This window comes from Megalobrama amblycephala, linkage group LG23 (genome assembly GCF_018812025.1).
Source record: "Megalobrama amblycephala isolate DHTTF-2021 linkage group LG23, ASM1881202v1, whole genome shotgun sequence".
NCBI lineage: Eukaryota > Metazoa > Chordata > Actinopteri > Cypriniformes > Xenocyprididae > Megalobrama > Megalobrama amblycephala.
The window spans coordinates 15,020,464-15,037,669 of record NC_063066.1 but is presented as its reverse complement, the minus strand read 5'-3'; the positions used below and the strand labels follow the sequence as shown (position 1 = coordinate 15,037,669).

The window sequence follows — 17,206 nt, the reverse complement described above, 5'->3', positions numbered from 1 at the left end:
GACATTGTAGCTTTCTGCAGTGCATTCGAAACACAACTATGTGAAATCAGGCTTTTAAAAGAGATGAGTTCAAATACCAACTTAATAGGACTTAATAGTCCACAATAATTAAGAAAAATGTATGCATAATGCCTGCTGACATCTTAACTCTTATGAGGCTGCAATTCAGAAAATGCCAGGGCATTGCGATGGAACATAACCTTCTGGTATTTAATTCTACTGACGGCCTTATTATGAAATTGGTGTAGGCCACAGGTTTCCTGTACAATGGTCTTAAACCTTTCATTTTTAGTGTGCCAGTCCTTAATTAAATCCTGTTCTAAGAACATGTGCACAATTGCAGGAACACGAAATTAAAAGACTGGTTCACTTTGTTTGAGGTTATGGACCATCTCATGAGAAATTCTCGGTTCTCCCCGTGGTGTGGACTGTTTAGAAGATGTTGTTTGTTGTTTCATTGAAACTTCAAGAGTGTTCCACTCATCTTCACACTGCTGACTTTGGTCTCAATCTACAAAGCACTGCTAAAGACACACGCACACACACACACACACACTGCCGTGGCCTCTAAGGAGACAGTACACTCCAGCGACTACTAAGGGCCAGACTAGAGATGCTCAAGTTAATTATAAAGCTCTGCCCGAGCTTCATAATGCGCCCAAGGGAAATCAACCTTTTAATGCATCTTCGATGTGTATTTAATGAGAATTTAGCACGTTCCAGATTTTTATGTCATCCTTTTTTTATTAGGGTTATTGCCTGTCATCCGTTTCCCACGAGGTCACTGTAACAAGGGGCGACCTCTCTAGAGAATATATCCTTCCCTTTCATGGGGCCGTGATTCCCCCGTATCGCATCAAGTTGTTTTAAGGGGATGAGCTCTGATAGGGTGTTGTGCCCATCAGCTACCAGAAGTTGCTTTGGTGCTTAATTAGGCATGCATAATGAACAACATGGCCGCTGGGTATCTTGATTCATGCTACTTGTTACTCTGTGATTTTTCTCTTTCTTGTGTATCTTCTGTATCTACCTCTAGGCTCCAGGTAAGTCCGCAATCGAGGTGTCTCACTTCCTGGAGTGGATGAGTCTAGAGCCTCAGTCGGTGGTCTGGCTTCCTGTTTTGCACCGGGTGACTGTGGCTGAGACCGCCAAGCACCAGGCACGCTGCTACATCTGTAAGCAGTGCCCTATCAAGGGTTTCAGGTGAGCTGAAAAAAAAAAGGAATAGAAAAAAGGGCTTTTAAATTGTAATAATATTTCAAAATATTACTATTTTTACTGTATCTCTTGGTTGAGCATATGAGACAAAACACCAAACTTTTAAATGGTAGCGTACAGTAAGAAATATCGATTTGTGTGCTGATTTTTTCATGTCCTCACCTTGATTAGTTTAATCAGAAGGTTATCTTAGTCAGCCTTCTTCACTAGAAAGGGCCATGTTTTGCTTGTGAACACAATAATGGCTATAATGATCCACAGGCACTACTATAAACCACCCTGCTAGTCTTAAGCTGTTATTTGTCAGCAGGGTAGTCATGACTGATTATTATAATCTATTCACAATCCTAAAATTAACACATCTATATTTAGATGTAAAACGTGCGTCTCTATCTCATCACTGTTTCAGATACCGAAGTCTGAAACAGTTCAATGTGGACATCTGCCAGACGTGTTTTCTGACAGGCCGGACTACCAAGGGCAAGAAACTACACTACCCCATCATGGAGTACTACACCCCGGTACATATGCTTTGTTACTTGCAGAGGTTTTTTCCTTGCCAACTGGCAGCTTTATGCTTGCTCACTGGTTTCAGATTCAATCACTATTGTTCAAGGCACTACGCAAAATAAATATGAATTGAACCGAATTGATCTCCTGCAGTGAAATACAGCACAAGGCCATTTGCTTAATGGTTTTCTCATGCTCCAGTCTGAGTTTTATAGGTGGGCGTCTTTATTATGCACCGGCTTTCTGTAGCTGCTCAAGAGATGATAGATTGAGATGGGAGGAAGACAAATGTTCTGTGTAGGAACTGATGTACTGGCTGTGTGTCTGAGGAATGTTACGAAGGGGATGTTTTGTGTCTCAATCGCTCATGTTCTCTCATTTTTTTCTCCGCTGGCTCTCTTTCTTTCTCTCTCTTTCTGAATCATTCCAGACAACCTCAGGCGAGAAGATGAGGGACTTTGCAAAGACACTAAAGAACAAGTTTCGCTCAAAGCAGTATTTTAGTAAACACCCTCAGAGGGGATACCTGCCCGTTCAATCAGTACTGGAGGTGGAGAGCTCTGAGACGTGAGTCTGACTTCCTGTCTCTGCTGATGAGAATCACACCTAAGTGCCGTTGCGCTCCTTTTGAAGGTTTATAAGTGGAGACTCAATGCAGTGCACTGCAAAAAATCATTCTCTCCTCTGGTGAAAAGAAACATCTTAAACCATCCTAAGCTGGTTTGATGTTCTTAGCTGGTCTGTTGACTGGTCAGACCGAGAGACCTGCTGGCTGCCCCTGTAAATCAGCTAAACAGCAGCTTGTCCAGGGTGGAAGGAACCACAGATCATCTTAGGCCAGCTTATTTTTGTCTTATTTTCCAGTAAAAGTATCTAAACATCCTTAAAACCAGATTTTGTTGATAAAGTAAATGAATAAACCTTTGCTGGTATTGGCTGGATAAAGCTGGTCTTCCAGCTGTTTTCCCATTCTGAATATCTGAAAGCACCCAAAACCTCTCTAAATCAAGTAAATGGATCAGCCTGTCTAGGTTGGGAGACCAGCTAAGACCCACAAACTATCTTAGGTCATCTTATTTTTGTCTTGTTTACTATCTAACCATCCTTAAAACCACATCAGTTTATTTGCAATAAAGATAAAAAACCAAAGGTTTGCTAGTTTTAGCTGGATTAAGGTGGTCTCCCAGCCTTGCCAAGCTGGTCTTCAGCTGGTTTAGCTGGTCGTTCATCTGTTTTCCCATCCTAGCTAGCTAATGAAATCCAACGGATCAGTCTGACCAAGTTTGTAGACCAATTAAGACCAGCAAACCAGCTTGAACACAGGCGTTCATACATAACAAGCCATTTTGCTGACCGACATGTGTATATGTGTGTGTGTGTTTTTGTGCTTTGACAGGCCCTGCTCATCTCCCAGGCTGCCTCATGCAGACACACACAGTCGGATCGAGCATTTTGCCAGCAGGTAAGTGTTCAGTCTCGCACGGACAGTTATCACGCATCAATTTAACTCTGATATTCTTCCAGCAGACATTTCTGCTCACTCTCCTGAGCTCTGATTGGCATATTGATCCTCTTTGTATGGACACAGTGTACCAAACAGCATGGCCTTAACAACAGCCTTAAAGGAAATGAGAGGGATGTGAGAAAGAGAGCGAGGGACATCAAAAGAGAGAGGGTGAGAGATGGCATTCAGAGGGGTGGACAGGGGTCAGCTGCTTTCCACTAGAAGAATGAAAGCTCCACACATAAGGTCTGGAGGGCTCGAGGGAGCTGCTAGCACAGATCAGTCTGATCTGGCCTGGATGGAGTGCACATAACACACTCAGGAAACACATATACAGACACGCACTTGTACTCCAACATGCTCATACATAACCGTGGGGTTTCGAATTAGGTACTGTAGTACTTCAGACTTATGTCATCCTCAGACACACATTTGATGTCACACAAAAACACAATTTCTTGTCATTTTAAACCAGCCTAATTTGAGATTTTTGGTATTCCAGCCTGGTCAAGCTGGTGTTTAGCTGGGTGACCAGCCGGTCTCCCACCCTTAGCAGCTGAAAAGTGCCCAAACCCATCTAAAACCAGCTAAGACCAGCCTCGGAGACCAGCAAACCAGCTTAAGCTGGTTTAATGTTTTTAGCAAGGTTTACTCACCCTTTTGTAGCTACAAACTAGGGCTGCACGATATAGGAAAATACTGACATTGTGATATTTAGTTTTTCTGTGATATATATTGCGATGTGTCCTTTCAAGCTCAAAAAGAAGAGAAAGAGAACTGATTTCGGTGTTCACATGCTGTCTGCGTGCACATCTTGCGCTTGATGTTTATAAACACATGAAAATGATAAACTTTCACTCTATGATGGTTAAATTTAATTAATCCACGGATCACATGCGTTCCTAATCGGGGGATCAACTGCGATCGCTATACTTGATATCACACATCCTGCGATGTGACTATCGTGGATGCGCACATTGCAATATTGATGCTAAAACGATATATTGTGGAGCTCTACTCCTATGACTTAATTTCAGAACAGTTGAACAGAATTTTCACACCGCTCTTGTTGCCATTTTTAAATATATGAAAATGTAAATTTGATTGACATGAGCTGTGGTCCAGGGTTACATGTTGCTACCCCACTGAAGTAATGGTCAACACTCCTTAAAAAAATTGAATATGTTGACACTCAAGTACCGTAAAACACAGTAAGAGCTACAGAAAAACACAAAGAGAAACAAACACTGTATGAGACCTTTATCAAACAATAAAACCAGCATAATAACCTATATGACAATATAAACTAATTCATATAATTACTAGTGATAAATATTAAATAATTTACCTTATAACCCTTTCAGTGAGATGCACGATATACAATAAAAAGGGAAAACCAACAAACAATTGAGGTGAGTGTTTTTCATAAAGCGTCCACACTTACAATAAAGAACTTTATACAGTCACATCGGCATGCGTTAGAACTTGTATTACAAAACAGTTCAATGCAAATATAAAATACATAAGCAATACAGACTGTACAAATTCAAAATCAAATTATCTGGTCGTTTACAAAACATTTTCAGTGGAAAATCACATGGGTTTGGAACAACATGAGTGTGAGTAAATGACAGAATCTTCATGTTTGGCTGAACTAACCCTTTAATTCGGCTGTGGGAGCGCAGTGATGCTAACGGCCCAATATGAATATGGTTTGGTTTGACTGCAGCAAACGATCAGGGATATGCTCCTCTGCCCCGTCTTCATTCCCTGCCAACTACCTAAATACACACAAGCACATGCACACATGAACGCACAGATCAGCCCTTTGCCTGCCCTACCATACTGTGCTGCCAACTGTCTCAGCTCACACCCTGCTGCAGCTCTTATCTGTACTACAAATAGACCACAGCACACACACACTCTCTCACGACTTCTGTGTCCTTTTGTCTTCATCTGTCTGTCTCCTCCTCTGTCATATCAATCACTTAGCATATCCCACTTTTTCCTCTCGTTTCCCAAATTTCTCTTCTCTCTCTCTAATGCTATGTTTGGTTTTCCCCAACACACATCAGTGCGTTAGTTGTCCCTGCTCAGAACAATATTCATTGTTTTAATTCAACTGTCACCCATTAATATATTTCACACGGGTCCATTTGCGTCTGACTGAATGTGTAAAATGTTCTGGGATTGTCAGATTACAGAATGCCAACAGCCTTGACTAAATTAGAGAAGAAAATGCTTGAATGTTTTTTCACGTTTCTTTTCTTTTTTCTTGAATATTTAAAATGTCATGTGTTTTTGTTAATGCATATACCAGTGATATGTCCAGTAGGAAAAAAAAGTGAATTCCAGCAAATGTTCCATGCCAAATTCCAGCTCATATATATGTAAACTGTATGTTTTATGAGCTGGAATTTCCCTTTTTTTCCTACTGGGCATATCACAGGTTGCAAATGACATAGTGAAAGACATGATGAGTGACATCTTAAATTTAAAGCTTAAAATGTGCAATGCAATATATATCAGAAATCAATTAAAGAGGACCGATAATGCCCCTTTTAAAAGATGTAATATAAGTCTCTGGTGTCCCCAGAATGTGTCTGTGAAGTTTTAGCTCTAAATACCCCACAGATAATTTATTATAGTTTGTCAAATTTGCCCCTATTTGGGTGTGAGCAAAAACACGACTTTTTTGTGTGCCCCTTTAAATGCAAATGAGCTGCTGCTCCCGGCCCGCATTCCAGAAGAGGGCGGAGCTTTAGCAGCTTGTGCTTCGGTTGCTCAACAACAACAAAGCTGGAGAATCTCACGCAGTCAGAATGGCGATTGTCAGTAATGGTATTCAGCCTTACATTGTTCAAACCGGAGTCGTAAACTGATGGAGACAATAAAAAACAGTCACAAGTTTTAGAATGCATCTGGACGTTTCTGAACGGTTATTGGATAAATTTATGTAGTTGCTGTGGAATTGATTCAACTCATCGACTAGCATGTGCCGTCATGTTAATCTTTTGTGCAAATCCAGCATCGAATTGACCCTCGTTTGTGAAGCAGTCTGCCGTAAAATTACGGCATTACAACAACACTCTACTCTTCCTCTTCTCTACTCACCCCCTTTGTTGTTTGTGTCCTCGGGGGCAGGGTTTATGTAAATTTTAGGATTAGTGATGTCACTAACCCGGGAAGAAGTTGCTGTAGTCCCTACCAGCCGTTTGTTGTAGTCAGAGAATAAAGACTTAGTCACAAATTGTGATCAAATTGCAAATGGTCACATGTTTGTGGCATTATCTAGTTTGCATTATTTCTTTATTGAATTTTGCTGCCAAAACATGGTTGATAAAAAAAAAAAAACATGGTGATAAACAACATTATCTGACAGGCACCATCCTTTGTAATTAAATTCCTTTCTCTCTGTCTTTGCATGTTCACGTTTGATCTGATCTTGATGTGCTTTCAGAAAACTTTCAGGCTTTCTATTCATGTCCTTGCTTTTGTGCATTCTTAAACTAAACAGCTTGATCTAAGTGTTGGCTAAATAAGAAAAGACATGCGTTTTATAGCTGTAAAGATGCTTCTGTTAAGAATGAAATATGCACATCTCGCTTGCAGCCCATTGGAAAATCCCTTTCATTCACTTTTATCGGTCCTTCACAAAAAATATGAGCGATAGAGAGCATGTGCTAAATGAGGTGGCACATTATTTATTTCCGACATTGTCAAGACTTGCTTTGAACTCAAATAGAAAATTAAATTCTTGTCAGATGTTTCAGATGCGATATCTGCAGTAAGAGCACAGAGGAAGAACGTCAAAGCCAAGAGAACAGAGATTTGTACTTGCGTTTATAGGCTAATCAAGAGTAATGACTGGAGGACCTCGAGATCGAGGGGGTGGGAGAATAAATCCACTGGCATTTGATGTTCTAGACTTGCTGTACAGGGGCGGATTTAGACAGTGTCTGCATATGACAGAGTAAGTGGTCTGTAGTGATTTCCTTTCATTTGAAAAGCAGACAGCATATCAGAAAGAATAAGCCATTATTCTGAATCTTAACACACAATGTCCATTTCAAGACAGTGCTTCTCAAAGGAGGAAATTGTTTGTCATTTACCCGCTGATCTGTGTTTGTGATCTCTCTTTTTCCTTTTAACAAGAGACCACACTAGCCACTCACTGAGGAATACTGATTAATACAACTACTGAGGCATATCTGTACAAAAATAAACTCCATTTGACCTCACACCTTGGAAACTGTGGCATCAGCAGCAGTTCCTAGTAACACTTTTGATTGGATCTGACCTGATGGATACTTCTGCGGATTCAATTAGGAGTCGTCACAGCCAGGCGGAGGGGTTAACCAGGACAGCCAGCACCACTGTCATTGGCTGATAGACACCTGGTGGGAGAATGTATATCGACTTTCTGCTATTCTCTGAGGCAGCTCCATCCTGCATGTGGGTTCTGTAGTCTGCTGTGTTCTGAAGTTGCATTCAGACCGTTCTCTGGCAGCTTTCCTAGCAACATGACATGAATGCACTTAGCACTCCTCATTATGGTCTCTATAGAGGCTCTTATAGTGTTGCTAATTCACAGGCTATCCTGGTAAGGCAGTGAAATCTCCCCAGTCTCTCACCTAAGGGTAAGCCAAGGCAGGGAAAGTATAGTGCATTGCTCAAAGCAATGTTTCACCCTTGCGTTGCTAATGGTAAGCACAGGGACCATTGTCAGCTCCCTGTTGTGTTGAAAACACCTCTGTTGTGCTGGGTTAATCTTGTCTGTTCTGGATGACATACAGAAGTTTGCTGGAGGCACAGAGTGAACCTTCTAACCACGCAAGCTCATTTTCATACATTGGATTGGATTCTGACGTGGGTCGGAGCTCAATTTGTTGCAAACAAAGTTGCCACAAGGGGTGCTATAGGCCTTTATCACAGTCCGCGTGTCATCACATCCTACTCAGATTAGTAGCGTGAAGTAATTTTCGCATTATTGTCAATGGACGGATGCCAGTTTTGAGAAGAAATGTAAACTAATTTAGTTGAACTTAAAGGGATAGTTCACCCAAAAATGAAAATTATCTCATAATTTACTCACTCTCAAGCCATCCTAGGTGTATATGTCTTTCTTCTTTCAGCCAAACACAATTGGAGTTAAAAAATACCCTGCCTTTTCCAAGCTTCATAATGGTCCATCCATCCAATGGTTATTTCTGGGATATTTTGGCTTAATTTTTCTATAGTGGGAGGAAGTGGAGACACGTCGTCCATCTTTTTTTACAGTCTTTTACAGAACAGTCTTTTTACACTTCTAAGGTTAGCATAGACTAGACCTCTATAATGAAGATGTCACATATTTTTCTATTTATCTGACAAATCTCTGTAAAACTGCTTTGAAACAGAATGTATTGTGAAAAGTACTGCACAAATATACAAACCCGATTCCAAAAAAGTTGGGACACTGTACAAATTGTGAATAAAAACAGAATGCAATGATGTGGAAGTTTCAAATTTCAGTATTTTATTCAGAATACAACATAGATGACATATCAAATGTTTAAACTGAGAAAATGTATCATTTTAAGGGAAAAATAAGTTAATTTTAAATTTCATGGCATCAACACATCTCAAAAAAGTTGGGACAAGGCCATGTTTACGCCTGTGTGGCATCCCCTCTTCTTTTTATAACAGTCTGCAAATGTCTGGGGACTGAGGAGACAAGTTGCTCAAGTTTAGGAATAGGAATGTTGTCCCATTCTTGTCTAATACAGGCTTCTAGTTGTTCAACTGTCTTAGGTCTTCTTTGTCGCATCTTCCTCTTTATGATGCACCAAATGTTTTCTATGGGTGAAAGATCTGGACTGCAGGCTGGCCATTTAAGTACCCGGATCCTTCTTCTACGCAGCCATGATGTTGTAATTGATGCAGTATGTGGTCTGGCATTGTCATGTTGGAAAATGCAAGGTCTTCCCTGAAAGAGACGACGTCTGGATGGGAGCATATGTTGTTCTAGCACTTGGATATACCTTTCAGCATTGATGGTGCCTTTCCAGATGTGTAAGCTGCCTATGCCACACGCACTCATGCAACCCCATACCATCAGAGATGCAGGCTTCTGAACTGAGTGCTGATAACAACTTGGGTTGTCCTTGTTAGTCCAGATGACATGGCGTCCCAGTTTTCCAAAAAGAACTTAAAATTTTGATTCGTCTGACCACAGAACAGTTTTCCACTTTGCCACAGTCCATTTTAAATGAGCCTTGGCCCAGAGAAAACTGGATCATGTTTAGATATGGCTTCTTTTTTGACCTATAGAGTTTTAGCTGGCAACGGCGAATGGCACGGTGGATTGTGTTCACTGACAATGTTTTCTGGAAGTATTCCTGAGCCCATGTTGTGATTTCCATTACAGTAGCATTCCTGTATGTGATGCAGTGCCGTCTAAGGGCCCGAAGATCACGGGCATCCAGTATGGTTTTCCGGCCTTGACCCTTACACACAGAGATTGTTCCAGATTCTCTGAATCTTTGGATGATATTATGCACTGTAGATGATGATAACTTCAAACTCTTTGCAATTTTTCTCTGAGAGACTCCTTTCTGATATTGCTTCACTATTTTTCACCGCAGCTTTGGGGGAATTAGTGATCCTCTGCCCATCTTGACTGCCCACTCTGAGAGGCTCTTTTTATACCCAATCATGTTGCCAATTGACCTAGTAAGTTGCAAATTGGTCCTCCAGCTGTTCCTTATATGTACATTTAACTTTTCCGGCCTCTTATTGCTACCTGTCCCAACTTTTTTGGAATGTGTAGCTCTCATGAAATCCAAAATGAGTGAGATTAGCGTTTCAATTCGACAACACACCTCTCGTTTATCTCACTAATCTCAACGCTGTTTAATAATGGTGACCGGGAATAAACACAGCTACTTTAAGCTTTCGTTCCGTTATCCACTGGGCTGTGCTGCGTAGTTCAAAGTAAACTATTGAAACACATGAAAACAGCGCTATTTGTTCTGTATTTGTTGTTACTGACCGAGAAAGAACTACAGATGATTCGGAGACAGAGCGGTCCGAACGAATCCAAATCTTTTCAGAACGTTATGCAAGCGTGTCTGGCCAATTCACGGCCACGTATCTAACCACATTTAGCCACACCGCCAGGAAAAGAGGAGGAGGGAGATTGGAGTGCCACGGGCCGGATGAAGATGATTGGCGGGCCGGATTTGGCCTGTGGGCCACCAGTTGACGAGCCCTCATATACAGTCAGGCATTGCATGTCTGTGGTATGACATGTAAGCTGCAGTGCTTGTTGGAGATCTTTTTCATATTCTGTTTTACTGTGCCACTTGTGGCATGGAATGAAAACTTGCAAGAAGTTTGGATGAAAATACCCAGGAGAGGCGTTTATGTCATAAAAATTCATGTGACAAATGAAGTGAAAGAGGAACAGATTCTACCCTGGCTTTGTCATGGAGGTAAAGAGCAGAGGGTGTAGCCAGGAGGCACAGCTTCGGTGGTTGCATGATAATTTACCACCCAGGTTAGTCATACACAGTATCTGAAAATTCAGGGTAGGATCACAGCATGTGATTTTCAGGTTGGAGAAACTGTTCTAAGGTGTCTCTTCTGCAGTCGCTGGGATGTCTCGATGAGTCACAGCTGTCGCCTTCCATTCCTCTGCCTCTTTGTTTGAAACCACAGTCCTTGCCACAGCAAACAAATTACAGTGCACAGTGACTTTGCCTTTGTACGCCTTTTTATATGTTGTGACCCGTGCTCCATAATATGACATTTTTATTTTGCCTGCTCTTTCTTTTCAGGTTGGCAGAAATGGAGAACCAGAACTGTTCCTTTTTCACCGACAGTCTCTCTCCGGATGAAAGTTTGTGAGTACACCACCTCCCACACACACTCGAATCTGTCACGGCTGCTGAGTCTTCATGCATGGGCGTGTGGATGTGCGCATGGCTATGCATACATGCCTTCATGTTTGGTGTGGCTGGGCAGTCACATTAATTAAAAAAGATAATGAAAACGACCCATGGCAATGTGCGCGTTCACCCTCCATCGTATTAAGTCTGTTTGATTAAGGAGCACAACAGTAGGGATGAATAGAGCAGGCATGGATGCTGACAGGAGCGAGAGGGAGAAAGAGAGCGAGAGCGAGAGAGAGAGGTTGGGCAATTGAAATGCTACCAAACAAGATGTTAAAAGCTGCAGGCCGGCGGACAAACGAAAGCCACTGAATTTTGAGCATATATAGGTGAAATAAGGTGAGCCCTCACGAAATGAAAACTAATAAAAGAGGTCAGATCATCACAGCCCAGAGTCATGACAGCGCATGCTTTGTGCTGGAAATGACTGTGTGTGTGCATGAGTGAGAGAAAAAAAGGAAATTTAAAGGAATAGTTCACCCAAAAATAAACTCGACCTCATACTGTTCTTGTGCTTTATGCTTTTCTTTCTTCCATGGAACACAAAAGAATCACTCTTTTCAATGCAATCACAATAAGTTATCCAGCTTTAAAAAGAATGCAAAAGGACCATTAAACCATCATAAAAAGGATCCACATGACTCATACACTGGATTTCAAGTCTGAAACCATATAATAAACTTGTGTGAGGAATTCAAGTCGTCATTCACTGATAATCTTCATCACAACTGTTAATTGTGACCAGATCATTGGGTCAGTTTGTTGAACAGGTGCAATCTTGAATCATTTGGGCCAATTGTCAGGAACCGATGGCTAGCGAACCACACATGGCTCTTTGTGAAAGAAACTTGTGTGGCTTGCCAGGTTTCTCACTCTCCACCAGCATATGTGACCCATGCTGGCAAAATGAGTCAGAATGCGCATGGGCTAATTTTGAGCTACAAATGAAAAATGTCAGTTTTGATTGAAATTGAGGATTTCACAAATTAGTTCATCAAACACTCGTCTAGCCATCTTAATACTCCAAAAAGCAAATTAAACATCTAAAAGTATCTTTATTTGTATGTTTTCTGAAAGGAGTACCTTTTTATTTGACCATGAAAAATGCTGTTCTCTGCTCGCTTCTCGAATACTGGCACTTCCCTCAGCACAAATTTGGTGTCATTGTAAAGCGCTTTTCAACTTTGTGAATATTCGTAGCAAATTCTCGATAGCATGAGTCTGAACCAATGAAAATCTTACTGACAGATCCGAATCGCGCACACAAAGACGCCTCAGACTGCGCGCGATCCCGATATACACATTTGCATAAAATTACAGTCTGTCTTGGCGAGTATTCACGCAAACATTTTCTGTTATGTCTTAAGTGAACGTTTGGTTAACTGTTGGAGAAAAATATCTGATGTGTAACACTATATTATATACGTGGTACAGTAGCTCTTAATATAGCTATAGACATTAATTGTTCATTAATTTTAATCAAACAATTGTGGAATCATGGAAAAAAAAAAGTTGAATGTATATATTTTTCCTAAAGAGATGGGTTTTGACTTGGTTTGTGCCAAATTTGGTGGTATTACCACAAGGATTTTAAGGTATGGTTGCTAGATGCTAGTTTTGGAACCTTCAGAAAACTTTAACTCAATTTTTCTCAAAATTGACTTTTCTGACTCAGAAAATGCAAAGTTACAATTCCTTTGTTGTACAGCCTACCAAAGTTAATGAAAAGCCAATTTACAATAATATGTTAATAATATAATAATCAAGTTGTTCCAACCAATTTGCGTATGCAGTGCTTTGCACAACACTAATCAAAGGCAAACTACTTTGATTGTTAAATGACAACCGCATTTACTTTCATACTGATTCTGGAAATGTTCTGTTCCCAAAGCATCTTACAGTAGCAGCTTAAATAGGTCTACTTTCTGTATGAACAAACAACTAAGTCATGAGCCTGTATTCTATTTTCATGCTTGCTATGAATATCACCTGTAACCAACCATGACAGTTAAAATAAATTTCAAAGATGTCCATAAAACTGGAAATTATCATCACCATCGACATGGTTTGAGTTCATCATTCAAATCTTAATTATTTGTCCCGAGAATTTACAGGTGTGAGTTCATAATTTGTCTCTCACGAAATTAACTAAACTCTGTGTGAATGCAACCATATTAAGGAGTCAAACCCAACCATGTTCTATTGCTATGTGAAAATTTTAATTTGTTTTTAGTAAAATAATAATAGCAAAATATTATTTCTTGGATTGGTGTTTTAAAAAAGGCATAAACAAAAAATTAAAAAATGGCTCTTTGATTGAAAAAAGGTTCCCGACCCCTTATTTAGACCATTTTGTGAACTGGATCAATTTATTCAGTGAAGAGATCCAACTAAAAAGAACAAATCACAGTCAAACTCACGAGCCAAGAGAATTAATTATTGCTATTGTATTACTTCAAAAAAAGTTATATTGTTTTTATTTTGAATATAAAGTAGCACACAATGATACTGTATAAATGATTAAAACTACACATGTTATAATCACATTGATCATAAAGTCTATAAATAAACAGAATAAGTTCCAAAAAATGAATTGACCAATATTATTCTGGGTTTTGTGTTCTTCTTGAAGATTAAAATCTTTTATCCCACATTTTACAGAAAAGAGCATAATGAACAATAAACAGAATTTCACTGTTTGTGTTTCACTGAAGAAGAAAAAAAGAGAGAAAACATACTGTTTTGGAATGATAAGAGTAAGTAAATATTCAAGTTTGTATTTTAGGAAAACTGTTCCTTTAACGCCAGAGAGAAAGTGCAGCAGTGATTCATGTATGTTATCTATTTGACAGTGCATATGTGCCATTTCAGTGGCTTTTACCAAATCTCTCTCGTCCAGAGCTCTATAAATGGCCTTTGTTTACTGATGGCCCATGTAATGGCACCTGTATAATTACAGCAACGTGCATGAAAACAGCTTTTTTGTATTATTGATGTGACTAATGTGAGAGCCATGATTGTTTCACTGCTTCCTGTGTGTAGTGGTAATTTTTTTTGCTCATCCTGTGTGTCTGTATATTGGCGGTGCCTCTTTAGCTTTTTGTATTTGATGCCATGGAGAGTGCTTGGATTACCAAGAGTGTGCGTGTTTGTGTGATTGCCGCTTGTTCAGCATCTACGCTGCTATTTGTTTTATGGATGATGAAGTGCATTGCTCTGTGTTTGTCTACACTCTAAATCCGCAGTTTATGCAGAATATGCATACATGTGTGCTGTATTGATATGCCACTGCTGCATTGTGTGCATTTGGCTTATGTACCTGCTGCTTTGTGTGCATGCTTGGCACTGCATATGTGTGTGTGTGTCTGTCTGTCTGCTGCTGCGTGGCTCCGCTAATGTGTTCAGTGTGCGCTGTCTCCTGTGTGGGGGGACTCAGGGATGAAGATCAGTACCTCCTACGTCACTCCAGCCCCGCCCTCGAGCAGGACTCCCCCCACAGCCACTTGCTGGCCCACCTGGACTGCCAGGACAGAGAAGAGCTGCAGCGCACCCTCCACCGCCTGGAGAACGAGAACAGGTGAGGGAATTCCAAAAATATCTGCAATTTTCAATTTTTTGAAGAAAATGTGAATGGAATTTAACCATGCAAATCATGCAAACAAATATGCTAGTGATTTTTATTTTTTTTGTGGTTGTTAGTTCAATAAGTCTGAGTTTTTCCTTGTTTTATCATCCACCAGACAACACAACTATATCACAAATAGAAACTATGTTAATTATATAATATGAAATATTTGTATAAAATATTTATAAAATAAAAATAAACATATAAATAATAAAAACATATAAGCAAGTTATAAAAATTATATATATTTTATAAAAATATAATTTTTATTTATATAAAAAATATAATTATGCATTATAATTATATAGTAATAATAACATTCTAAATATTTTAATAGCCCCCCCCCCCCCCAAATAAATAAATAATTAAATAAATAAAAAATTGGTCAGCATTTACTTACCCTCATGTAATTCCAAACCTGTAAGACTTTGATTCATCTTCAGAACAAAATTAGGATATTTTTAATGAAATCTGAGAGATTTCTGACCCTCCATTGACAGTCTATGCAACTACCACTTTGAGGCTTCAAAAAGTTCATAAAGAGACTATAAAACTAATCCATATAAATGAAGCAGTTTAGTCTAATTTTTTTTTGAAGAAACTGGTTTGCTTTATATGATGAACAGATTGAAAATAGGCTTTTATTTACAAATAAACATTGAGCGAACAAAATCAGAAGCTCAACCGAACCTGCTTGACGCGTGATAACAAACCTCATTGGTTCTTGTTGAAGCTCAAATGTGCTGTGTAAACCCGTGTCGGGGAAAAAGTAATGCATTACAATATTGCGTTACTCCCTAAAAAGTAACTAATTGTGTTACTTAGTTACTTTTATGGAAAGTAATGCATTACGTATACATTTTGTGTTACTTTTTCACACCAAAAGTTAAATGGATAAGCCTCAGGCTGAAGGAAATGCAAATTCACACCTGTATAGTAGAGGGCGCAGTTCAAACAAACAATTCTTTCAGCTGTGTTGTAATTCTGGAATACAGAAGAATATGATGCAGGAGAAGTAAATGAGTAAATGTATGCACATTTAGTCTAGAACTAATCTAGAATAACCATCATGTGCTTATTCCCTTTTCTCTAAACATGGGGACAGGAGAGCTGTCAGTCAATAAATGGGAAAACAAAGCAACTTGAGTTACTTATTTGAAAAAATAACTCAGATATTTTGTTGTAAATTTTAAAGCAATGTGTTACTTTACTAGTTACTTGAAAAAATAAGCTGATTTCATAGCTCGCATCACAGTCTGAGCTGCTGTGGGAAAACTGTACAATCCATGCTGCCAAAAGCATGAGAATGCTTTATATTAGACACTTCAAACAAATGCATCAGCATAACGTTTAACGTGGGTTGCCGTCAAAAATGCTCTGACAGTTGTGTGTGCCGTTTAATGCCTTTGAGACATGTTTCCTCAGTTCATAACCTACATTTTATGGTTGTATCCTTGTCTGTATGTGTTATAAATTCACATAATTTCCATGCTTGCACATACACATCCAACAAACAGCGCATTAACTCTAAGTAAACTACACATTTTGATAAATATTTGTTGTTGGAGGTTAAATATAGGTTTAAAGCTCTACATATAACAGAAGTAATTGTATTTCTTATTATATATTATGTATTTCACATTATGAGAGCAGTACCTTTAAAGGGACTTTTGTAATGGAGTATAAATGTAACAAGTTTACTTTGTTCAGACTAGTGAATGTGCATGTGCGATTCTCCTACCTCATACCAGTTCAAATGTTTTATTTGAATGTTTTGTATTAACCAAAAACTTTGTAGAGAAACAAAACTGTTCTATTGTGGTGTATTTATGCATATTGTTATAAAGTTTTCACCTTATCCTCCTGACCTTTATTGTTATAAGTAATGAGGGGTAAAATGATTTGTCTTTGTATTTGTGACTTTTGCTTTCGGTCTGTAATTGGCTGCACTTCCTGTTGACCCTTTAAATTTCAAATCTTTTTATAGGATTAAGATAGAGCTAATAGTTTTTAATTGGTCGAGATAAAATGTGTTGCCAGGAAATGTGGATGTTATTATGATGGTTATTCTAGGTCAGAAATCTTTTGACCTGCATACAAAGAAAGAGGTGTGCTCTTTAGACCTTAAAACAAAGGTTCACAGTTCAAACATCTGCAGAAACACAAAGTCTATTAGGTCTACCATTATTTTTCATCCCAGAGGCTACAGTTACAGCTGTGAGTCATTTATGAGTTTTGTCTGCGGCGTAAATCCTGACCTTTAAGTCATGCTCTCATGTGGTCTTGCTTTGTTATATGTGAGTAATAGGTCAATAAAGCAAGATTAATTGTTAGTGTCTGCAGGGGATCTGCAACCTTAACCTCCTGAATAAATCAGGGCTTTCTGCTGTCATTATCTGGATAGAAAGAGCTGAG

The 17,206-nt window shown here is 39.2% G+C and overlaps 1 protein-coding gene across 4 annotated transcripts in view; it reads left to right on the top strand.

The window, feature by feature from the left end:
* Positions 1-17,206, top strand: part of drp2 (dystrophin related protein 2) — a 199,013-nt gene that overhangs the window by 173,392 nt on the left and 8,415 nt on the right. For 3 of the 4 annotated variants that reach the window (XM_048175715.1, XM_048175714.1, XM_048175716.1), the window contains 6 exons: positions 1,037-1,203; positions 1,628-1,739; positions 2,159-2,295; positions 3,125-3,190; positions 11,053-11,118; positions 14,603-14,743. In XM_048175715.1, coding sequence (XP_048031672.1) covers positions 1,037-1,203; positions 1,628-1,739; positions 2,159-2,295; positions 3,125-3,190; positions 11,053-11,118; positions 14,603-14,743 — 689 coding nt within the window. Of the gene's footprint in view, positions 1-1,036; positions 1,204-1,627; positions 1,740-2,158; positions 2,296-3,124; positions 3,191-11,052; positions 11,119-14,571; positions 14,744-17,206 lie in introns of those variants that run through there. The other variant, XM_048175717.1, reaches the window with a different exon arrangement.